Source organism: Anopheles marshallii, chromosome 2, assembly GCF_943734725.1.
Source record: "Anopheles marshallii chromosome 2, idAnoMarsDA_429_01, whole genome shotgun sequence".
Taxonomy (NCBI): Eukaryota; Metazoa; Arthropoda; class Insecta; order Diptera; family Culicidae; genus Anopheles; species Anopheles marshallii.
Window position 1 is genome coordinate 33,524,742 of NC_071326.1, and position 26,661 is coordinate 33,551,402.

General features: G+C 44.6%; 1 protein-coding gene across 1 annotated transcript in view; it reads right to left on the reverse strand.

The window, feature by feature from the left end:
- Positions 1-334: 334 nt before the first annotated feature.
- The window catches only part of LOC128717875 (cuticlin-4), a 62,596-nt gene continuing 36,269 nt past the window's right edge, over positions 335-26,661 (reverse strand). The window contains exons 2-4 of the mRNA XM_053811548.1: positions 1,949-2,458; positions 605-1,880; positions 335-357 (exon numbers count right to left, since the gene is read on the reverse strand). Coding sequence (XP_053667523.1) covers positions 335-357; positions 605-1,880; positions 1,949-2,458 — 1,809 coding nt within the window. The remainder of the gene's footprint in view (positions 358-604; positions 1,881-1,948; positions 2,459-26,661) is intronic.

Below are 26,661 nucleotides of genomic sequence, written 5' to 3' on the forward strand. Positions count from 1 at the left end.
TAAAGCATGTATCGGATCCCAACTTCGAAGTCTGTCTATTGGATGTAATGTAATGGATGCTAGATGATGGTTGTGCTCAGGTAACAGAAGAGTTAGTCTGCAACGGCTACCCGGCACGGACGGAGCGCCAAACCGTGCCGAAAGATGTTTACAATATGAAGATGAAGCGCGCCCGGCGTGGGTGGAGATTTGCAGACAGAACCGAAGGGAAGGGGTTTCCCACACTCGCAAGAAGTCGTACGGTGCCCAGCTGTCACTCGTCAGCTTCACTTCTTGATCGAGTGTTTTTTTTTTTTTTTTCAGGCACGAGGACGACCCACGGTAAGTTGTCACGTTAGTGTCCGGAGAAAGGATTGGCTGTGGTGGTTGCAAATGGTGGTGTGTAAAGTGGTAGAGTTTTCGTAGCGGTGCGTAGATAGGTGCCATGGTGTTGTCATGTCCCCAGGGAAATGGTTGAAGGGTGCATCAGAATGGACCATGGCGTGAGATGAAAGAAAGAAAAGAAAACAGTAGACGAACGATAAGATATCGAGCTTAACAGAGCGGCACGTCTAAGTCCACAGTTCGGACAGTACAAAGTGCGGTCGGCGACTGGCGGACGTACCTTTCCGGTCGAAGTGTCGCACGCGCACAAACAGGAACGCAGCGACTAGGGATGCGACGGCCAGCACCAGCAGCAACATCACCAACCCACCGACAAAGCTCGGCACCGACATACAGATCGTTTCCGGATCGACGGTGCGCTGGGACTGGATCACGACCGTCTCGTTGCCGGACGCGCTGTTTAGCGCAAAGTTAACGTCGCCCGGTGCCACCACCTGGATGATGCGCTCCGTGTTGACGTCCGTCATTTCCTGGGCGTCGCGCTTGTAGATACGTGGCCGGATCACCACGGACATCGTGTCCCGTCGCCGGCGCACACCGCGCAGATCATCCAGCCCCTCGACCGACCGTGGCCGACCGCCCAAGCTGACCAGATTGCCGCTGTTCTCACCCGACAGTCCGTCGTCCTTCTTCTGCTTGGTTACGGTAACGTACGACGTCTGGCCTGGCGGTGGTGGCGGCGGCATGTTGATGTGGTCGTGAATATCGTTCGACGTTGGGTTCGATGACTGTGCCTGGGATTCGATGCGATCGTTCGCGTTCACCGGGCCGTCCGATTTGTTCTCGGCCGAGTTGGCAGATGTTTGGGCTTGCGGTGCCGGCACCACACTGTCCTGGTTCTCCGAGTACGCACCGGATGCGTCGGAAGGATGGCGAGGATCGGGATAGGCCGCCGGTGGTACGCCGTACTCGGACAGATGCGGTGGTCCATATTCGCCGCTCAGTGCTCCCGGTGCACCGTACTCGCCCGAGATGCCGTTACCGGTCAACGCCGGCAGTCCGTAGTCACCGCCGGCACACTTGGGCTCGGGGCAGTTATACCGGCAGACCTGGATCACGCACTGGAAGTGTACGTTCATCGAGTCGGGGAACTTGAACGCCTGGAAGTAGGCAAACGATACGACCGATGCGGACGGGCCGAAGTTCTTTATCTTCTGGAACTTGCTCATAATCTTAGGCCGCACCACGCAACCGTGCTGATCGACCAACTGTATCGGGGCCCGCTTGCCATCGTGGGCAACGCAGTTGCGCACCAGCATGTCGAACTTGTTCTCATCATCCTTGATCGCCAGCACCATCGTCATCGTTTGACCGATCTTCACGATGCCCGATACCTCGGACGCCCATGGTCCCTTGCCAACCTGGATCTGCATCCAGCACTGGAGATTGTCGCCCAAGAAGTTAGCCGTAACGGCGTGCAGCATATCCACCTGGAACGGACGGAAGGTGACCGCCTTTTCGTAGAAGTCGTACCAGGTGCAGCGAAGTTTACGGGCCTAAAATCAAAACAATATGCGTTAGCGTTGTGACGGTGACGAATGCCGGCTCACACACACACACGTACCTGATCCCAAACCTCCTGTACGTACGGATCGTACTGGATGATGATCGTGTTCTCGACGTAGCTACCGGACGGTGTCGGACCACCGAAGCTCGCCGCATTGTGGTTGGCCGAGCTGGACATACCGCAGCTGTTCAGGAAGATCTCGAACGTGGCGCTCAGATGGCCGGTGCCCGGTTTCAGATGCACACAGTGCGGATCGCTGTAGAAACCCTTCGAGAAGATCATACCGTAGAACGGACGGTCGAACTCGATGTTGACGCGCATGTGCGTCTTTTCGCACTGCACCTGCAGATGCTTGATCTGCGGGCTGTCGTTCGAGGCGGACAGTGGCCACGGGTCGTCTCCGCCGCCGCCACCGCCGCCGCCACCGAGCAGGCCACCGCTACCTCCGCCGCCACTCAGCAAACCAGGCGTACCGTATACTGGTGATGGTGCAGGCGGACCGTAGACGGCTCTGTGCTCCAGTGGCAGTGCTGCCGAATCGACCAACGGTGCATCACAGTGGACATTCTGCGAAATGGGGAAAAAGGGGAAAACACACGTAAGAAAAGGGGCTCACTTTTGGTGCGAGAAGCAGAAGGGAACGATTAAGCACATGGACCCATCTTCATCTTGAAATTGTCATCGTAAACTTCACATATCGCCCAGGTCAAGGCACACAATCAAACCTATCAGCTAACTTATTCATCTTCCTGCAATTGTTTGCATCCAACCACAACCGTACCCGTACTTTCTATTTTCCTGCAAATTTCCATTTCAATGCCCGCGAATTAACTTGATTCAATTTATTCCACCGCGCAGTACACAACATGTACCATTTGGTCGAGATGTGGCTGGCACTCTGGCATGATAATGCTGCGCTACGATTAGCTTTCATTTACCAACCAACCCACGAGAGATAGCTCGCTTTCCCAAATGCGCTTGCGTTTGCGTTGTGTATGTGTGTTTGATGTTTTTTTTTTCTGTCTCTCCTCCCGACTCTTCTCGTCAAAACCCGACCATGCGAAGAAAGAAGCATATAGCCTCCTTTTTTTTTTTGCTTGTGCCCTTCATCCTCGTGGCTACCAACGACCGGTACCGTTCCTTCACAAAGCCTCCGGCCGCGAAGATACCGCCACACGCCACAACTACGCAACTGCATCGGCGTGTAGCAGCCACTAATAATAAAACACTGCCACCAGTGCGGTCCATTTGTGGTGCCGAACCGAAGCCACATATACTTTATGAGATGATTCCACGAATGAGCAGCAGCAGCAGGGGGAAAAAGTAACACATAGCAGTAATTAAACGAAACCGGTACAGATTTTCCTTGCGCTTTCTTGTATACGGCGGTAGCCGTACGCGACGCGTTGCTGGACATGTGCACATGGGCAAGTGTTGGACGTTTCCGGGCGGCCTTCTGGGTGAGGTACGGCGAGCGTCCCGTTCGTCTTTGGGGTACCGTACGGCCGGCATACACGTGGATGGATGCGCTTTCTCTTCATCCCATCGTGGACGCTATGGGCAGGGTGTGGCAGCCATTGCGAAACACTATCATTCTTACCTATATTGGATACGTTTCGTGCGGTTGCGTCTGGTAAGTCGAGGTAGATAACAAAAAAAACTCACAAGGACGAAATCAACTGGAGCAGTAGAAATTACTCAGAACTCAAGAACTTGATTAAGGGAATTGAGATTTTCGCTGCATTGTCATCTACCTAAACTTCAAACACATGTTACTTAGTAGACATAGACAGGCAGTCCCCGAGACGCACGTTTCCTCTTATACTCGGATTCGGAAATACTCATTTTTTTTTTAATTTCACAGCTGAATTAGTTTTTAGTACAAAATTTTGACAAAAATTGCTTTAATATACCATCCATTTTCATATTGAAAATTTGTTTTTAATTTTTTATTCTAAAAGCCATTTGAAAATTGATTTATTAAAGAGCAGAGTAGGAAGTCGACTCTTACCATTGAAGTATATACGATATTGCTCCAGGATTTGTCATACGTGGAAATTCGTGAGCCGCGAATCTATCGCGGATTATACCGGATAGCCTAATAACAGCGTATCTCGGGGACTGCCTGTACTTCCTAAGAATCACTGATACGATAGTGTCGCCATCTGGCGGATTATTTAAAATAAAACCAGTTTGATCTTTTCTCTAAACTCCACGATCGTTTCATCCCCTTTTTGTTGCGCTCCAATTGCTGCTGCTGCGTTCGTTTAGCAAATAATCCTTTACGGAAGCTTGCCGCTTATTTGGGCCAGTCCAGATAAACTGTTACTGTTCCTGGTGCTAAAAAAAACTACCCTCTCTCGCCATATGTGTGCTTCTTCGTAATTCGATTTTGACGAACGTTTTTCACTCCCTTACGTTTGCGGCAAGGGGAAACGGACTCAACCGGCGGGTGCCTGAATCAAGCATTAAAGATGCGTGATTGATAACCCAATTACAGATGGGCCGGTGTGTGAAGAAAGTGTACGGGCGCGTTTGAGGCTGCCTAATGCCGCATGTCCAACGACTTTGCCCATAAATTAGCACATACGGGGCAAAGGAAAACAATACATACGCCCCTTGAAATTTGTTAATTTACCTTTGGGCGGGTAAGAAACAAACGGGCGCCGAATAGCAGCCACGAACAAACGTCCCGTGTTCATTAATTATATGCGATGCGATTGATTTAATACCGTTTTGTACGACTGATTTGCGGGAAAATGCCGCTATACGGTAGGGCCTCGTTCATCCAACACTGCTGCCGCAAAGCTGACCGTGAAATATTGAATCACATTAGCTACTCATCAAGGCTGTAGTGAAGAAAGTGCATTACCTGCAGCACAGTTAGCCGTGTATGTGTGTGAATGATGCATCAACACATCCGGTGAACCGTTGTGGCCGGCTTTCTATTTCCATTGGGATGAAATTACGATGAACCATCATCATACGCCACACAATCTGCATCGTTTGATACACGACGAAAGATACGCACCAGGGTAGTCATCATGAAAGCAATCATGCTCTGTTGGTGCGCTGTGGCCAAATTAAGATCAATGTTTCCGAATCAAGCAGTAGGCTTTGGTGAGGTAGTTAGGAGGGTAAACAGTAGAACAGTCAAACTACAACAGGATTATTTTTCGATGATCACCAAATCACAACTCGTCAATATTTTCCTGTTTTAAGCCATTTTTTCCACCTCGTTTAAGCTGCTTGACGCATTATTCAAATCGCTTTCTCCGTCTTGACTTCAGCATCGTATCACTAGTGCACCCTTCAATGTAACCACATTGCTTGATACTGCGTGATTCCTTGCCTCCCAACCACCCCATCCCCGCATCCCGCAGGTTGCACGCAAAAAAAAAACCAGTGCACGGGAAAAATGCACCCCAAGCTGCAGTGGTGCATCGGCGGACAGGTATGGTCATAATTGCGGCTACGGCTCGACAGTGCCCTAGAAAAGGCCGCTAGTATCGTCGTTACACTTTCTTCTTCGATTTCCTTTCCTTCCATTGGTCCGTCTGGCACTTTCAGCGTTACGGGCGAACTGAATCGAATCGATGCCATGCCCGATCCGGCGACCATAGGCAAGGCATGCTGCCACACGCACTATGCGAGGTAGAAGGTTACTCTCCCTCTCCACCCCTCCCACACGCTGTTATCCGGAATTCCGGATCGCTTCCAGTGACAGATAGATAAATACATTCCCCATCCAGTACGCACTGCGTTTTTGATTGGATCGCTTCGACGGAAACGGGAACATATCAAGGAACGCCGGCAAGGAAACACGCTCAGCGAGAGTGGGAATAGGAAAACCGTACATGACGTTTGCAGCCAGAAACCAGTCGACCGTACTCGGTGGGGTTTGTTTTTGTATGTCGCAAGGTTTAGCATGCAATAAAACAAGTGCACCAGTCAACGCAACCCAAGCCGGAGAAGACATTTTGGAATCCGTTTTGTGTCCTGTCAACGGATACTTTCCTTCAGTCAATTAGTGGAGTCGGAAATAATTAGAGAAGCTTTTTGCACGATCGTGCATCACTGCTGATGGAGGGGACGTGGTGGAAGTGTTGCCACAAGCTAAGTAAACAACGATGTGGGGAGTGATCGTTACCCCGTCGACTAATCGATCACTGATCGGTCAAACGAGCTGCACTGTGTGCTACAAACTGTCAGTGGGATGGTTGCGCTAATTATCGATCGATACAACCGATCAGTGGAGCAGATGCAATCGATTTGCATACTTACTAGGCTGTGAGGAACATCGCTTCGTTCCTAAAGGGGTTGACAGTTATTTAAGTGCTAAGAATTCTTTTATTCGAAGAATATCGATAGAGTTTTGTTTATTTTTTTTTATCTAACACCTATTGCTAACAAGAGTATTCTCGAACTTGCCTAATTACTACTAAAATAAGCACCAACTAATGATCTGCACATCATCGTTTGAGTTCATTGTGGAAAAGGCGCTATTCCATCAGACCACCCTAAGTGAGCATGATTAATGACAACACAAGCGTTGTCACATTCCTTGCGATCCGCGTCCTCGTGTGTTGCCTTTTATGTGCCGCAACGTCCCAAGCAGCATTCGTTTCATCACGCAAGCGATAAGAAATGAATAACCCTCCTTACCCTAATGACAACAGCAATGAATGATACGATCCTGTTTTCAGCCGCCCGTACCCTCATCACGCTAGCATGATTGAAAGAAAAAGTGATCCAACCATTTCTCTCGCTTTTCGCGTTCGGTCAACTTTCCCGCACCCATCGTGGCGCGCTTGTACACCCAACCCCAAAAACACGTTGCCAATCCGGGGGAGCAGAGAAATGTTAGGGTTTGGAATAATTAATTTCTTGTCCTGATCACCTTCCAACGACAGGGGTGGCCTGTTGCGCTTCAGGGATGGTTTCACCCCGACAACAAACACGAACGCAAGGTGAGATCTCCGATAGGAACCAGGTCAGTCGGGTTCCAAAATAGCAAAATTCGTTCAAAAGGGTTGTGCTTCCAGCGGGATTGATGGAAGAAAATAAACACAGGGTAGCAACCATTGAAAGTTACACCTCTAACATATGCTTACTCGCACACGTAGTTTGTGCGCAGGATTTGAAAGATATGACGTTAATCGAAAATCGATTCCAGTCACTAATTTTCGGCTAACGATTTAATAGTGGTGCATTTAAAAACTACCCACGGGGAGGTTGAATGGGTTCAACACCCATCATTAAGGTTTGTTTGGAGCGGTGATCATAATGGTTTCACTTTCTGGATAAAGAATAGTCCGAGAGCCAAACAACGGTGACATGGGAGTACATCGGTATGTGTTATTAAAAGACATAAAATAGATTACCATTATAGCTCAGTATCAATTGGTTGCGAAGAGAACCAAAAGAAAGCTAAAACATTAACATTCAATGCTATAACACGTGACGATCGATCTCCGATCGATCCGGGCACGGCATCCGGAAAATATCAACCAATGCGATGGTGCGCTTCACCCGGTTAAATAAACATCAATCAGGCATACATAAATGGCCCATTCACTACACATTTTCGCACACGGGCAAGTCCCCTAATGACCTGAAGCGAGCCAAATTCAAAATGAAGGATTATCATAAATCAAAGACCATCGGATCGCTGATTTGGTTTGACGCGGGAGAAACGTTCAGCGAAAGTTTTCAGAATGACAGTTCGCTGAGCGAAACTTGTCGGACAGGTGTTTAAAGGTTCACCCCAGCTGTCGGTTCACGGCCACTACTGGCAAACCACTGTTGACCGAGGAGAGATCTTGTTTGCTGACGCTAGTACGGCTTCACCATTCCGTTCTAATCCAATCGTACACAAAGCCTGCTGGTATGTAGCCTTGTTGACACTCCCTACCGCCAGAGGGAGAGTGCAACACACACGCACACGATCTGAACGAATCTTGCCCTCCAACGGGCCATGCAGCCGTCAACCGTGGGCCCGTGCCGTGAAGTGGAAAGCAAAGTGAAAGTTTCCGCACGGTACAAAACTCTCGCGCACCGGTGGTAAAGTTTCTCCTTTCGCGTTACCCTACGTCGGGCAAAACGTACACATTTGCGCACACCGGGTGATTGAAACGCCGCTAAAGCGACGAACCCTACCCGACCGTGATGATCAGCACGATTCACAAATCATCATCGGCTCGTGTGTGAGATGATGAACCGAATCGGCCGCGTGTGGAGGATGGGTACGGTGTGTGGTAGTGAGAAATATGAATAAATCCACAGCAACGAAAATACACACCTTTTTTCTCCACCGGTGCTTATCCGTGACGGCATGGAGCATCGAGGCGATCAATGGATGCAATTTTCAAATTTTCTCCTTTGGAAGAAAATCAAACGGCACTCACATGGTGTTTTCCGACATCCTCGGTGTCTTATTCTTTCCATCCTTCCCTCTCGTTCGCTCTGCCACTTGCTGGAAAGCTATTGTTTATGGAGCGGAACTGTTCCAATGCGATCGGTTGGTGTGGTATACCGATTTCTAATATGCTTTTGCTTCCGTTGTTTGGACACGTGTTGTTTGGGTTGGTATGCCTTTTTTATGTTATAACTTAAAAAAAAAACACAACAGTTTGTAGTGGTTCACGCAAATAAATAATGAAAAATAGAATGTATCACCCACTAATCTGGTTGAATCGTTTTAGACGAAAGCAATAGAAGCCATTCTCGTCAAACTCCTTTCATCATGAACCAAAAAACCAGAAAAAAAAGAATAAACTCGGTTGAAACATTACCCCCATCTAAAAGACGCACGGGAGCAGCTGACCGAACGGAAATTAAATTAGGTCATGCTGATGTAATCGTATATCATTTATAACGGGTTCATCCGAGCGCATCGAGCCGTATTGAGTAAAATGCACTGCAAATGGTTAAAGTCTGCCGGCCACCAGTGGCCTTAAGCTGACCCAGGAAAACGGGGAAGCCCGGCAGGGGGTTGACCGGTCTGGGTTCTGGATGATACACTTTCACTACAAATTGCAAACCACAGCAGAACACACCAGAAAACCCTTTTCCCTTTCGTTGAGCGCACTTACGGTAGGCGCATACCTTAAAAGGTGTTCACGGAAAGGCAGCTAAAGTCTGCCCCTTTTCGGCGATATGCGGCGAAATCTTCTTAAAACGGAATAAAAACTGGCATTCAATGGAAGTGTTATAAACTACAGTTCGCTCGTTTAATAAAAAATGCGGACAGTTCCTTAACATTGTCCGCAGAATTTATGTGGCAGGTTGCCTTAAAATATAGCACGATTGTAAACCACAACAACAAAAATGATCACGACACGATCCTTGTTTTGTTTTACCGAAAGCCGATACTTTACGATCCCAAATGTGCGAAACAGGACCCGTTGTGTTTGGGAGAAATTTATGTGCAATGAGTTTAAGATGTTTTTTCCATAACGTTGTTCACGTGTCTTACAAGCTTAAACAAGTTCTTACTTACTTAAACAAGCTTACAAAGATTTAAAATGCATGCAAACACTTAAAATATTTATTCAGTTTAAGTTTCAGTTTCAGTATTATTATAACATTATATAAATCATTAAAATATTCAAAATTGCTGTTAACATATGATTTATGGTTCCAGCATAGCTGATAGTGAATCCAATATGCATTGATTATGAACACGATTTGTGCTAAATTATCATCCAGTTAATTATGCAAAATGGGGAAGCAAATACCGTAAAAAAACGCACAAAACATATTCTAATCATTCCGTTTTCATTTCTTCTGAATCTGATGGATATGCTACTGATTCTAATTGGCTCGTTCACATAAATCGGTTCAGCTAACAAAAAACAACGCGAGAGAATTTGCAAACATGGAAAATAAAACAAAGCAATTCAAATTCCACCGCACTTGTCGTGGTGGAAGTTTTGTTTCCGATTGCGAAGAACATATTGAGAAGGTTGAATGGGTAGTGCTTTTTTTTCGTTCTTCGTAAACCGCTATTTAGCGGTGAAACAAATAATCTACCTCAAGGTAACGAGTAGACGGCATGCAAAAGAAAAGCAGAAAAAAAGAAACGTGAACCTAAATTTTCCCCCGTTTCCGACATAACAAGAATCGTTTCAGCTACGCTGCGCTGTTGTGATAGTTATGCGATGAGAAATATTAATGAGAATGGGTTGGAGTAAAGATATACCGGTGGAATCGACTTAACGATGGCGGGCGATTTTTCACGAAGGGCAATGTGGCGAACGGCATTTTAATGAAAACTTTATCAATATAATTGTAAATCCGTACTGGTTGGAAAGCCCGGAAATTTTAAACTGCTCCCGATTGTGCTGAACAAAAAGCGCACTAAAACTATCACTACATCATTTAATTGTAGCAGTTTCCATTGTAAATTCATTTCGGTGATGATCGATTTCGTTCATCACACCGCAAAACTGACAGATTTTCACCCATTTTCATGCCACCGCCATTAGTGCAGGCCCTGTTTAGTGTTTCCTTCGCTCCCTCCCTCTTTTTTTTTTAGTGAGAGTTTTCCCTCGATAAAATCCACATTTTCGCACAGGCAAGATTTGCAGCCGTGGCTGAAAGGTGAAAGTGACACAAAATAATGCACAGCGCAGTGCAGTTTTATATTTTAATGAGTGCGAACCTGGCCCTGTTTGTGTGGCGGCCTGTTCGAACGCTGCTGCAGTGCAACGATCAGTCGGCACCTATTCTATTGTTATTACCGGCGCAATGGGAAAAACTGTGGCCACAGTATGAGCGACCCATTTCAAAACAAACCAAACGAAAATCCACGAGATAATGCAGTGTGGCCGTGTCACTCAATGGGGGCTGCGTGGAAAACGAAAAACCGCAAAACAGTTTTCGTGAGGGTGAAAGTTTTGCACTTGAGGTTTCGGTTTTCCCGCTGGTTGTTTCCACTTTGAAGCCGTACAGATCGCCACCTGGTTGGAGCAATTCACACGGGATTCTGTCATATTTCATTTTTTGTTACACAGATTTTACTGTCCAATAGATGATGCGCTGACGAATGGCTGTCATTTGTTCGTTTTGGTACATTTTACGGTCGAAGTGATTTTCCAGTAACATAAAAAGGAACTAATGTTGAATTGCACCGGATTGCGGTGAAGTTATACTTTTATTTAGAGTGAAAAGGTAATAAAACAAACGCTGTCGCGGGTGTCGTTAACGTTGTAGCGCTTGTTAAGGGAGCATAATTTTGGAACGTGTGAGCATAAAATTAGGAAGCAAATGATTGCCTTTGTATTGTTCAACAGCTTTATAATAAAATATATGCTTAAAGTGATTGTATCTATTGCCAATTATTCTGCTACTGCTGTTAAAATAATACTGAAATCAGTTCAATATGAATCACTACTGCGTATAGTTTGCATTTTATACTATATTATTTTATAGCTTACATTAAAGAAGGATAGAAAACTGTCGTTACTCTAGTTTTGTTACGATCTATGACAGACTCGTACGTGAGTTGAGTTGATTAGCTTTTGTTATGATAAATATGCTGGTGGCCATTTAAAATTATCGTCAAATCAATGGAATTCACGTAAGACACACAAAGCAAGTCGAATAATTACAGCTCACGCAATCTTCATCTTATCAACCTCATCCGCAAAGCAATACACAAAAACAACCCAGAGCACTAGAGGTTTGGTTTGTACTTACATAGATACAAGCGAAAAGCAACAAATTATGTTAGTGTACCACTGTTTCCTTACACTACCAGGAAACGTGTCTACGCATTACGTGATGCTTCACAATCCGCGTGAAACGATCTTACGAAATCTACACGAACGATCGAAAGCATAAATTGAATTACCTACATTTGCATGCTGCTCTGAATATAGCTTTTTCGGTTTGCTCATGACTCGACGTGTGATTGTATTGGATGGGTTTGGTGGAGTGTAAAAAATGTGTCGAACATTACCACCCCGGGCAAGAGTTATTTAAACCGTTTGGATAACCTTTTAATCAAAACCCTTCACCCGCCGGATGGATGGTTGGAAAAATTAGGACGTCATAGCCCCATCGGGAAGATCGGAGAAACTTAAAAAAAAGCCAGCCTCTTATTGACTTCATTCCGTGGAATAATGTACATCCAGCTTAGAAGCACACCTTGATTACAGCCGGTAAATGGTATCGCCGAAAGGGCAAATGGGGGTTTTGTTTGAAAGGGAAGAAAAACTCCGCTGTAAATACAAATCAAATTACAAATAACCTTCCGCACTGGGGGTCGGAAGGTACAGAAAGAAAAACAGAGAGAGAAAGAGAGAGTCCGTAACTGTTGATCGTTCGCCTTTTGCCAGGTGGAAAACTAAGCAGGGAGCGATAGTTTTTCAGTTTATCGTGTCTTTTTTTCTCCTTTTATTCCATGGAAATGGACGGCGTGTGAAGCAAAGGAAGTTACTGATCGCGATGAAAATGCGTCACCCATAGATAGTAAGATGTGCAATGGTTTGATCGCAAGGTTTTCCTTTTTGCAGTAAACAAGCTATCATCCTGAAGCGTAGCCCTCGGTGCTACCGTTTTCTTCTAAAACAATCAATTGCCAACTTACCTCGAGTACTGTGAATAGTAGCACGAACGTTGCGACCAAGGATCGCATTCGGTTGCCCATCGTGTATTTTTTTTCGTTTGTTTGTCGTAGCTTTCTGTGCTCGTGTTCGTCGTTCGTGTAATCGCAAGGTTTTGCGAGTGTCCTGCTGTTTCGTTGTCTGCTTTTATTCGTTCACTTTTCCACTTATCTATCACTACAGTCAGTCTATGGCAGCGTTCGTTGGTACAGATTATCCGTTATCTGCGGTGGTACGGAAATTCCCATCGGCGATCGGTGATGATTGCATGCAAGAAAGAGAAGAAAGAAAGGAAAAACAGAGAAAATGAGGAAAGCTGCTTTTAGGAAGGTGGGGGGAACATTTAATGAAAATTAATGCCACATTATTTGATTGAAGTGAATGTTTAATTCAATTTGACATTAATCCAATTTTGGGAGCGTTATCCGTAAGAGTAGTGAAAATACACGTTTGAGTTAAGGAAACACTTTAATCTATCTAATCACGAGATTAATTTAAAACAGCTTTCTTGACCTCTCCGATGTGGAAAACTCCGTCTGCTTCCACACGAAAGCTTCTTATCTTAAATGCCCTTCAGGCGCAATAAAGATATTTGCAGTTTAACTTAAGCACTGGACTAATTTTTTTCCTCACTAACTGCATTGATCGTGGGCAAAAAAGGAGCTTAGGTTGCGAAAATCGTGACGGCTTAGCACGGGCAACCATAGCTACAAACTCAACAAGAAGATTAATCCATCTTCCACGGCATTGGTAAACGATGGTCACGAGTTTGGAAAGGTTCACGTTTCCATCCAACGTGTAAAGCCGCTTGCGTTCGAACCGAGCGTCCAATGGGTTCAAGCAGATGCTCCGCTACAAAACGGTAAATCGCCGACCAGCAAACACTTGCCACTGCCAGACGTTCGAGCTTTGAACTCCGGGGCAACGGAACGCGAACACGGTGGACAGGACAAATTACGTAATGATGCTCTTTCTGCAAACGCGCCAAAAGAAGAGGGACTGCGAAAAAACAAACTGCTACCCAAAACCGAAACACTTCCCAAACGAAAGCACTTCCAGGGAGGGCCAGATTGGTGGAAGGAACGCGTGGTAACGGAAAACAGGCATAGCGCCACTTCAGCGTGTGGCTACCGGGCAACTGACCCGGATTATTTATTGCACCTTTTTTATTTTACTTTAGCGGTTTTCTGCGCTTCTGTTGATGCTACGCCTTTCGGCAGCTCATCCCGCGGGTTTTGGATGTTTCAGACAAGTAGCGAGTTTTGATGCGCGATCGAATGGAAGAACGTAAAGAACGAGAGCACGTAAGAATTTACGGGTAAAGGTAATCGAGCTATTGGGTGCTTCATATTCGGAAGTTGCTTCTGACACAGCTACCGTGTAAGAATTTTAATGCTTTTTCGTGATATGGGGCAGCATTTAAACTCGAATGTTTGTGCATTTCAATAAAACTCTATCGAAAGAGAAAAGACCAGTAACTTATCGCTAAACAAACAACCAAGCAGTAATCGTCCGCGTGTAAAGTCTACTTTCTCCTTGTACTGGTAAAGAAAAAAAAATCCATTCTCCAACAAGCTCGTCCAACATTCGTCCCAGCCAGATCCGGTTCCGCCCGTACCAAACCAACCAGTTGCCATTCATTCACTTTCACAGTCACACAACACGATCGTGTTCGATCTTTGCGCCACAATCATTTATATCCTACTCGATTCGTTCGTTTCGGGCGGTTGTTTTATTTTTCTCCCTCCAAATTCCACATCACACAAATCCATCATTTTCCATACCCGCATGGACGTTTGTTCTAATTTCACAGGTGTGTTTCGGGGTTTTAAACCGCTCTTTTAATGAACAAAATGCGCGATGATTGATCGATATGAGATTTGAGGAACATGCATCACATCCCGGAAACGGCACTTTCACGTTGTCTGCAGACGTTTCGGTAGCTGTCAAATTGGATTTTGCTTTTAGTGGGATTGGTTTTTCTAATGCGCCATAGTTCACTACAAATTTTGGGTGAGTATTTTACTCAATGGTTACGAAAGTTAGACACACTGCTCTGCTTTGCCACAGTTGACTAGTATTTGACGTTTTGCATTTTCAACACCTCGACTCGACACTCTAAATGTGGGCCACTTTCACTGCTAGTATCTTTCAAAAGATTAGTGATAAACCAATGATGAACGTTTTGTATCAGTTTTTTGTTAAAAATACCAAGATCTACAGGAAGAAAGATCAAGTGTTATTTCTCTACTCATTTAGTTTTGCGTGCTGTTTTGGCATTTCCTTCATCACTACCAACACCAATTAAACACCCAACTGCCATCGATCCACGATACGTAACAGGTGCACAATGAAAATTAATCACTATCGACATCAGCATTCCGCTCATCGCTTCGACAAAATCTGATTTCCCACTACGCTTTTCATTTATCCCTCTTTTCGGGAATTTTCTCCACACGTATAGCGATAGTGTATAGAGCCGTTGGCAGCCGTTCGGCTCGGCTTCGATGCGCATCACATAGTATAGCTGTTGTTTGCCGTTTCCTCGCGTGTGTCGGAATAAAAATATAATAAAATTCCAAAACGCACTCGTACACGATGGGTCCGGTTTAGTACCGCAAAAAAAAAAACGCACACAGGTGAAGTAAAACTGGGTCACTAGGAGAAATATATTTATATTTTCACTACGATGCTATGCTTCTGTCAGATGATCAATTTCTAATGGACTTTAACTGCTGGTAACCGGTGCGAATTAACCGGAGCGATCTTTCGTTCGTATAAACTTGCTGAGATGACAACACGCAGTTATTGCCCTGCTTTAATGTACAACTGAACCGGTGGAATACAGCTATGCCATCCACTATCCCGATGTAAACTTACACTTTAAAACATAAAAGCACAAGCCTTGTCAGGATTTCCAACATCCAACTACAGATCCTGCGCCAACACTGCAACACTAGTGTGCGATCGTCAACCGCACACGCACAACCGCCCACCAAGCGACTAACTCCAACTTCCTTCGGTGCGGGAACTTCCCTAACAAAACCAATACTATCCCTTGGTGGTGGACCGACCGACGTGTTCCGACCGTGTCTCGACGGACCGTGTACCGTGTGTTTTCGTCGTGCGACCGTCTCGTTTCGAAAGTAGCTCTCAACTAAACGCTACCTGTCCGGTGCGCACGTTCCGAGCGCTCCGGTTTCGCTAGGTTGAGTGCCCGTTACGCAGCCGGATCGGATCTCAATGCTTTCCAATTTTCCTTCCCACCTATCTCTGGCTCTCTTGCGCGCGCGTTTCGCTCAAGCCCGCCAGAGTGCGGGACTTTCTTTTCTTCGCTCCCCAAGTGGAAAGCTGCCGAGCTGGTGGCCTTCACTCATTCGGTTTTGCGTGCAGCTTCAAAACGTCGTGCGAGCCGAGAGATAGGAAGTGGGGAAGTATCAACAACGATACCGCCGCTCTATCTCACCGTCGGTTGGAAGTTGCAAGAGAAGTTGTCTGTGCGAGTTGGAGAACACATTGGACAGCGAGGGCAACTTTCTCGAGCTGATCCGGGTTGATTGCGGAACGGGGGGGGGGGGGGGGGGGGGGGGGGGATCAAAACGGGGAGGTCGCCCCGGCATCACAGAGCAACCAGGTGATCTCACTTTCATTTTCGTTGCGTGAGTGACCAGCCCGTGTGTGTGTGTGTTTGGTGGGGCGGTATTTTTGCACCATGCTCTCGTGAACATTAGAGCGCTCGGTTGGCTTGGTCGGATTTGTTGGTATGAGCCCCATGAGGGGAGATGAGAGGATAGGGGGGGAGGGGATATCGAATTCCACAAGACTCCTCCAACAGGCTCCGGCACTTTGGTTTCCCACCTCCAAACGATTTGAGAAAAGATTGTCTTTTTATCGTTTTCTTTTTACTAACTGACGAGACGGACGGAGCGAATGGAGTGATGATGATGATCATGATCATGACGATGTTTGCGCACTGATAAATCATTCAAACGAGAAAGTTTTGCGCCCGGTCGATCTACCGTACAAGCTGAATTCGGAAACAGACCAAGGAATTTCAATTGACTGTTGCATACATTAACAATTGCTTTAAATTTGCAAGTGCTCGATTAAATGTTAAGGATGCAAATGGGAGCAGTCGGTTGATGCTAAGCTGCAATCCTGGTCCTGGAGTTCAACCTGGTCCTGGAGGCCATCCTGGTGTCCACGTTCAAAGGTTTCATAGACTTTCTTTTTTTTCCTGCATCCCGTCTTCATCACTGATGCCCTTGAACGAATTGTTTGCCTTTTGCGTCACGTAAACCCCCTTTTCGTGGCGATCGTCACAAAAGCAAACCAACCATATTTGTGCTTGCATAATTTCACCACGCCTGCAACCGGATGCCATTGGCGTTAAGCCGGATGTGGATAATTTGGCGCCGGAGATGTATGTTTTATGATCGCTCCACTGGCTAGTCAGCACAAACCACGGCCAGTGTAGCTCGTTCGTGTGCGATCGTTTCAGCTTATTTTTCATAATGATCAGACCGAGCAAGTGGGGTCGGGCGTCATGTTTTCCTTTAATTGCTATGCCCCTGCATCCGTCTTCTTCGGCCAAGCTGCGCGCACACACACACTCACACTTTTTGGAAAATCCCTTCGCATGATCGATTACAAGACTGTCCGCGACCTACTTCCGTTCCATCTTGCAGCAGTTGAACAGCAAACAAATGCAAAAAATGCAAACACGGGAAGGGATGAGACTAGGGCAGTAGGGAGTTTTGCGTCAGTTCACATTACGTGATTGGTGTGTACGAGTGGCATGGACCGGGAACGATTTTAGATCCGTTTTTGCTTCCGGTGACTCATCGTAACGTCCTGCGTTAGCGTGGAAGCACGGCGCACGGAGTGAAATTGCTCAATAGATGTAATGCATTAACGAATGTTTTTCGCAGGTCGCTGTGCATGATTTCATCGGGCGGCTGTTCACGCTCTCGAAGTTTCGGAACGGCACGGGACCATTATTCGGTGAAAGCTTGAAACGGTGGATGATTGTAACGATTTTGATTTTCTCGCTCATATGAAGAGTTGTTTGGAAGTGAGTTACTAACGCGCGGGTAGAAAGGTAGGACCGTTTTTATGGTGATTAGACATTTTTGTTTCTCCCAGTTTATTTACGGTTTCAAAGAGCTTCGCCGTTATTTAAAAATCGCACCCAAGTAAGGAACTTTAACCCATATCATATGATGGATAACCCTTTGTCCCTTGGATCCTTGGCTTTCGCGACCCTTGCACATCACTTTCCCTTGTGGTGGGCTTGGTTCTTTTTTTTTTGTATATTCATCATCTTCTCTCCTTTGCAATCGAGACAACGGTCAAAGTCACTTGCACCTTTCGGGTAACGAAAAGGAATTAAAAGAATGAAAATAGCACCGAAACAACAACCGACCCACCACCGAATGTGGGTCACTAACAGGCGGCCCAATGCTGAGATGAAAGAAACGCTCCGAACCCGACCCGAGCAGGGATCTGATGGGGTAATTATTTCAGCGCCGATCATTACGTATCGTACCGGTGCACCGGTTCGTCGCTTGCACGGCGACGTCCGGCATCGAAGTCACTCGTTCGGTGGTGGTGATGGCGTTCCGGGTTTTGGGGCGCGTAATTATTGTTGTTTCGTGCGCCTTATCAACCGGTGCGGTTATTAAATGGTTGGAGGCAACATTTTTTAACTATAAAATGGCTGAGGGAGAGAGAAAAAAGTTTACTCCTAAGGTAGCGCGGAACGGAACCCCCGGTGGACAAATAATTGGAACTGGTGCTTTCGCTGTTTTGGGGCTGTTTTCGCTGTCGCGAGCTACAACTTTTGGGGTGTAATTTTCCAATTACAAATTGAAACAAAGTGAGAAACCAGAAAGTTTCATTTTTGTTTTTATACATTAAATAATTCATCGTTCTAAATAATTTCTTTCTTTATTTATCAAAAAAATTTCCGATATTACTAAAGTAGCAAAAAACGTAGTTTTCATACCTCAGTCAAGATTTTTTGATAAATGTTTACATGAATGTTATGTAGTATGTACATATCGTTAGATTGGTGGAAAATCGCGGCAGAAAAAAAAATCCGATCATATGAACATAAAACACCAGCACCATCCAACCGGTTCGTGGTTATTTGTCAGCATTAATTTAAACCGATAGCATCCCCGCGAACGACGGAAGTGAAGGCATCCAAAAATTAAAGCTGTCATTTAATTATCGACGTTTAACAACGATGCTGATGCTGCCCTTGGTAGACTTTTTTCGTAGTGTGTGTGTGTGTGCTGTTGGGAGCAGTTTCGGACGCCGCCGCCAAAAGAGGTCGATAAGTTGTTTCAGATCGAACGAACGAGTTCGTTTCTTTTACTAGCTAATGATGATTGTTCATATTGCAGCCGGGCAATGAGCAGTTGAGCATTCCGGATGTGAAGTAAGTTTATTTGTGTATTGACTTTATTCTGCCGTGCTTTTCGCACCAAGCATTTATTATGGGACTTTCTCCGGTGGTTCATTCTACCGCATATCACTAGACAGATGAAATGGGTTGAACTGTTTTGTGTGGCAAAGGAAAAGTGAAAATGAGTTGGTTTTATTTTTGGATTGTTCGCGCACAAGGAACAAAACAGGACGGTGCATTATGGTATGGAACACGTTAAGCCGCATTCTGAATGTGGTTTTGTTGCGTCAGCAGCGATGGGGAATGAAAAAAAATGGTAAAAAGAAAACTTTAGACGTATCTCGTGCCTTTGGTTTCATTGAAATCACTGAGCATATTGGAGAAGAAAGGGTTTCAAGAAACATTTACGAAAGGATGATTGTTTCCCCTTTCTACCACTCTATAAGACAACTTCAGCACAGACTTTCTTGCTTAAAAATGGTGCGATGTGATAATGCGAAAATAATAATACCCTTTATTTACCTTGCTATTAGTGCACACACAACAACAAAAAAAACAATTCCGTTTAAAAGCCTACCTGTGCAGTTTATAGCAAACAAAACAAAACGACGACAGCGACAAAAGCACTTTATGAAGAAATATTATACTTAACGTTTCCGTCGATGAAAAGCCGGCTTGATAGAGCGTAGAAAAAATAAAAACGAGATCAAAAAACCGGAGCCAGTCGCGGATGGGTCGTTCAATAAATAAGCTTTATTTTATGTTGGTCGATATTTTACTTAGCAGAAGAAAGTACTGCTCGACTTTCCTTGAGCTCGGTACCGACATCGGTTTTTGGAGAGGAAACAAACATTAAAGAAGCTGTTAAAAGACAGCGAGTGAAACGGAAGACCTAGAAGAATTAAATGCGCAAAACCAACGTGTTTGGCAAAACAGATTTTCTTTTCTTCTTCTTCTGTAACAATTTCACAAATCTCAGTTCCGGCTTTAGCGAGGCAGTTAAATTATTCCATTATGATGTCGAAAGGAAAGCAGTATGGCAAGTATGGTTGGAATGTTTTATGCCAGTTATAGATTTGATTATGTTCAATCAACAAGTTTATCCATGTCTTTGGGCAGGAATTACGTTTATTACTATAAATAGTTTATATATTTAAGCTAAATTTGTCCCTGTTTGGAAGAAATTCCCTTTCATTCATTTTTGTCTTCATTCATATCACATGGCGATGAAGCATCTAATAATCATCGACTAAATTGTACAAATTTCTCACACACCGGACAAACTTCTCGGCTCACATCCATAAGCGCACCACTGTCAGCCCGTCGTCGGTAGCGTTGCAGGTGGGCTCGGTATGCAACCGGGGTGAGATAAAACCACCCGCCTGGAATCGATCAACACACCATTAACCGTCGCTTCCTGGACGATGCTTCGATCGATCCTGAAGCGTGCACAGTTTCTCACAAACATACACAAACACACCCCCATTTTCGGAACCCTTTTCGAAACCCTTCGGGAGTGATTGATTTATTGTGCTCACCCACGGTTACGGTGTCCGCGAGCGCATCCCATGCGACGGTTGGCGCATGACGATGCGCATCGATTTCATTCCACCGCAACGGGTGTACGCTGGCATGACAGTGAGTGTTGCAATGGGAAGTAAAACAACAACCAGTCCGGCACGGAGAAAAAGCGCTGACGTTTGGAAGTTTAACCCCTCGCACAACCGGACAGGTTCCTTCCTTCAGGTTCAAAGACAAACTGCGCGCGTTGCCGTGCCGAAAAGGATACAAACAACTTCAATGCGCGGTGTACGTCAAACAAGCGACGAACCTCGTTTTGTTGCTATACGCTGTTGCTGAAGGAAGAGTTCAAAATCAGATTCGTCCAGCTAGATGCTTCCTTTTTTTTCAATCATGTTCTTTTGTTTCTTCTTTTCGATTACGATGCAGTGTTCAGCTGATCGTTGAGGAAAAGGAATTTAAATCAATTTGTGCACGTTCCTATTTTAGTGGCATTAAAATCGATGAACCAATCCCGCGCCTGAGAGCAGAATAGATCGACCATGTTTACAATTGTTTCTTTTCATCCGTTCCCTTTCATCCATATGGCGAACCATTCACCAGCTGAAGGAAGCAGGGGTTGGTTTATAATTAAAAATGTATTAAAAGGATTCGCTTTCGTTCCTGCGTTAACTACGGTACGTCCGCGGTAGGCGGCTTCCTTCTATGATGAATAGAATTGGGATGGAAAAAAAGAGCGGGAACAGTACCCACCAAGCGTCAAGCTTATAAGCTCACCGGTTTGAAGAAAATACGCTTCATTTACGCTCAATTCCACGCTTCATCAAACGGGTTAACTTTGTGCTTGTGATTTTATCCTTGCGTATCATTAACGAAAGAAAGGATTCCACTGTGTATTCCTGCGCATTCGATCAATACCGAATGTTGATTGGGGTATTTATGATTGCCACACACCGCACACAAAAAGGCACCCTTTATACCTTCGGCAAGTTGCAAAGGAAGGCACATTTTCGTCCATCATATCCTGCAAAGGACGATGAAGCGTAAAATATTCCTTTCTCCTCGCGTAATGCTAATGTGTTCGGTAAGATATCAATCAAAATGTTTCTTTCTTTTTTGTTTCCACGAGCCGGTACCATCCAAAAGAAATGGCTAATGAAAGCAGGCAAGGTGACCGAGCATGTGTGTAATGCGTTTGTTTGCTTCGCTTCAAACTTCGCCGTACAAATGACAAATAGATGCTGTCAAATTTAAAGAAAAAAGCGAATGAACCGAACCAAAACAGGGAACTCGTTAAAACTGACATTAAGCGATGTTAAATTCCCATGCGGTATCTCGCACGTACCCAGCGCAGCCGTGAAATTTTGTTTTTGAATGACTTAGAGAACCGAAGCAGTTAAGAGGAAGACGAAATAAAAAGCAAAACGTTTGCAATCGTGCACTTACCCTGGTGGAGCACAACGTGAAAGGTATTTTAATTGTGTCTTTAACCATAGCTCACCGGTACTGGTTTTACAACCCTTGTGGAACCCTTATTCTAACGCTCTTCCTCTTTTAACGAAGGCAAATAGAGATGGGATTGTTTTTTTTTTCATTAATGTAACGACCTTTAATGCACTTTCTTGCGCAAACGTCACAATGACCCGACTTTTTCTATCCGTACCCGAGTCGCCCGGTTTGCTCGTTTCCGTACCGGACGAAAAAGCACGACCGAACAAAAACCTGTTCCAAAAAACTTGACCCACTGATAATGGGACTGTGTTCGCTTGGTATGGGGTTTATCTTTTACACTCTCTTTTTTTTGTTTTCATCCACCGGGACCGCAATATTTGCGTTTTACTAATTCGCTTTGATGTGTGAAAGAAGGAAACAACAACAAAAGTTACCCTCACGTATGACACCCATTCTGTCCTTGGTTCGATCGCAGATTGTACAGCGATCATGGTGATGGCGGGACGTGAACGTTAAGAAAAAGACACACGTTCGTTCAAGCGACTGTTGGATAGAGAAATTGTAAACAACCGTCACTTGGTAAAAGGGATGATGTATGGCTCGGTGGTTGAGCTTAGGCACCTAAGTAAACTGCCTACCCATCCATGGGAGGCGATGAAACGTATCGATAGTTTGTCGGTTTACAAGCATTTAGTAGTTGACCGATAAATGAATGTTTAGGATAAATTAAAATGAGCAGACTCATAATTTTTACATTGGTAAGCTATTTGAATTGAATTTGAGTGCATTTAATTAAAAAAAGTCTTTCTCCCGTATATGTACTCGTCGAATGCAGCAAAACATTAAATAACTTCAAGCACTATCTAGACATCATCAAAACTCTCAAGATGCTCAATTGCTGTTGAAGAATGTGGTACAAATCTACTTCACATTATCCCCAAATAAGGATAATAAATTACCCCCAAAACAAATCCTTTCCCTTGCACATTAACACTGGGCAACAACACTTTTGATACGGCGGACAACAATCGCGTCATAATAATCACAAGAAACGCCACGCTAGGCAAATGACACAAAACGCTCGTACCAAAACCGTGACCCTAGCAGTGATAAATGACGATCCCGTGATGAACACCAAATGCGTAGAACATACCGAAGGGTGGATTAAAAAAAAAACTGCCACATCACGCATTACACTGCCTTTAAGAACGGTGTGGCTGCCTACCATGCTCCGAACAATTGTGCCGGGGCCGTCCCATCAAGTGTCCATCATTTCTTTCCTCCCGGCGGGGGCAATTAGAATTAGGAATCCACTTGTCGATCGAATGTTCGTCTTTCGACGAATTGCACCTCATTTAAATTACAAAACACAACCGCTCTTAGAAGGTGTGTGAGTGTGTAATGGGTTTTGGAAGGCTAATGTGCGACACATTTATCACGCCGGGCTATAGTTAAAGGTTTCGCTTTTTAAAATGAGGCCATGGTCACTGGGTCCGCGTTGGGGTAGTGACAAGGAATGATCCCGATTTGATGGAGAACATAGTTTTAGCTTCAAAATGACTGACAAACAACACGCATGCTTATGTTAATGAAATCCATCTTTATCGTAGGAATACCACATTGAAGGTATATATTCTTCCAGTTGCTTTAGTAATCTTCGTCTGCTTAGATCTGTCAGTCATAAGGAAAAACACACTGAGCGCAATGCACCCGACATTCGACATTTTATGGATTCCAACGATCGTTCGATTGTAAACGTGGTCATCGACCCAATTGGACCACGAAGCAGCTTCTTTCGCTGTTGCTGCGGCTGACCGCGGCAAAACAGTGAAACCTGCTTGCATTCCGTGCGTGGTTGCATTTCCGTGTCGCACCAGCACCCGACACAAATTGATCTGGCCGGTCCGCAGCTCACCAACCACGGCACTTGCTCCAGCCTCTCTCTCGCACTCTCTAGCAGTGTGTGGGTTAGCGCCTTGTCTACTTTATGTACACAATCACCTAACACGATCACGGAAACGAAAGTCGGCACACGTACGCCATTTGGCCACGCTGCACGGTGAAAAACTTTCAATTTTTATTGACCTTTTACCGTGCCAAATGTACCATCGAGTGGAAAACGTGCTGCTGATAACACACCCGCTATCAGCACGTTAAATGGCGATAACAAAAAAAAAGTGTACGGAAAATCGATTGCAAACGAACCCCCGAAACGTTCGCACACCGTAGTCGGCCACCGATTAACTTGGGGTAGATCGAGAAATAAAGGGAAAAAATGAGGGTTATGATAACGGAAAGGTTAAGGTAAAGTTTCGAACATTAGTTTATGAGTTTATGCACCGTGGTTGGGAGCGAAATTTTCCACCAGCACGATTTCGCACGATCATTTCCTTTGATGACCGTAGTTATAAGCAGAAAAACTGAACCTCCACAGCAAGGCACGCGGTTGTTTAATCCATTAGAAAGTGTGCGTTTTTTTGTGGATGATGCTGCGGCTATGCAGTTCACCCGCTTAGCTCCAGTGCCAGACGGGCCTCGAAGCAGTCGGAAAAAAATGCAACTCGTTTTCATCATGGCTCGGGATGGATTTTCCAGGGAAGGGTGAGAAATTAACTAATGGTGTTTCGGCAAAAGGGTTAAACGGTGCAATTTATGTTCATGATTCGTCCTTATCGTTACTTGATGAATGTTAAGTTGCTTCATCAGCGTAAGAGGGCATTTCGAGCTTCCGATCGAAAGCATAACGCAAAATGAAAAATTGTTTAAAGAAAGCTTCGTTTCTAAATGTTTCAGCAGTGATTCACCGAAATGCCATCTTTCATGTTGTTATTTTGTAACAATAAAAAGTAATTTTGAATAAACATCTTCAATTTTATCTTTTACCGAAACGGTGCTACTGACAAGAATTTAAAAATCAATTTCTAAATATGTAAATTAGCTTACAAAATGACGTTGACGACGTTTATGATCTGGTTCCAATTATGGCATAGTTGTTGCTTCTCACCTGTAACGAATGCAGAAGAAAAAAAGATAAGTAAAAAATTCGGTTGAAACTTTCCATGACTATTATCTCCTATCCACTAAACAGGTATTGAACCAGCAGGAGCAACCCTTTCAAGCATCTTCCGCTACCATTTCTAAGAAAGTAGAAATATAACTCCTTAACATCATCAACGTCGTCAACACAACTCAAAATACTTTTATCCATGAGGAGCGAGTGCTTGCCATAATGATGCACTTACACCTACAACGGGCATCCTTATTCACAAAAACGAGACAAAATTTCAAGTCTATTTTACCAACTGTTTGACCACAAACCACAGTAAAATGACGCGAATGCAGCACAAAAGAATAACGCAGAGCGGACCGAGACATATTGAACGCGAACGTTACGAAGCGAATGGTCAAAACAAACCAAAGGCTAGAGGAGTTTTATTTTTTGGGGAAATGGTACATCATCTTTCGAGTCAATCAATTATTTCTAATTTTGTTTGCCCAAACACACGCGTTGGTTGTGATGTTGTAAATGTTAAGAACTCATTCTCAACATCATGTGAAACGTTTGCATCGAAATGTACTTCTTTTTCCTTTTTTTATCCATTTTCTCTCTACCTTTTGTTTTGGTTCGGTAGGATTAGGCTGCTATGATTGACATTTCCGAAACGACTTCCGAACGGATGCATTTTTGGCTGTTTGCTGAGTGAATTGCAGTGTGATTTTTAGGGGAAAAAGATACGAAAAGGATAGAAATGGAACAATGATTATAAGGCGGCAGCAACATTGCAGACTCGTTTTTAATTTGTTTAAATTGCTTTTCTCCGCTTTTTGAGGGATAAGTGGAAATCGAAATAAAGACTTCTAGACGAAGCATGAAGCTTTAATGTTTAACGAAACAAAAGTATTACCTTGTGACTTTTGATAATGTTACATCACGAGATTATGAAAGCAATTTGTGCATCGTGTACGTAAAGCCTCCAACATTATAATTGCTACTTATCATTATCTTATCAATGGCACAAGAATTACACAACCACGGAAGTAACACACAATCTTCAAAATGCAAATTAATTATGAGTAAAATTTATTTCTTGTGAAGTACTTGATTTTAATGTTAGTCCAATTGTCTCCTTGATATGTAACTGATCATATTGTATGGTGTTTTATTTATCTTTGTAATGATGAATCAATTCATTAGTCTTGCAAGAGCATGAGGTAAAAAACATATTGCTCCTGAAGAAAGCTCACGCATTTAATGGCATCGATGTGAGGAGCTTTTTTGTTATACGTATAAAATCGTTACGAGCGAAAATGTAACCTGTGCGGCCTTCGCGCCCATTAACGGAACGCTTCAATACGGAAGCAGCTTTCGATTGTAGTGTTAGTATTTTTTCTTAGTGCGATTCGTTAAAACTCTCAAACTAAGAGTACCATTACAAAAACAACAATAACAAAAAAAAACACCCTCCCCTGAACACACCTCCATCCTCCATCTCCAATGAAGAGTGACTGCCCAGGAGCACCCCGTGTACCAAATCTCTCTTTCCAAATGATCCTCACACATCCAATTCAACGCACAACACATCGTCTACGTGCATCCAAATTAGGCTTTTCTTTTCGGCAGGCAATTGCGCGCATGGGCCAAAGGAAAACTGGAGTTCAACCGCCCTGCCCCGTGCGGATCGTTTCCAAACATGGGTTTTCACTTTCATTTTGCGCACGAGACGCAAACGGCAACAATGATGGTACGATGCTGCGGTGATTAGGTGGCATGGTGA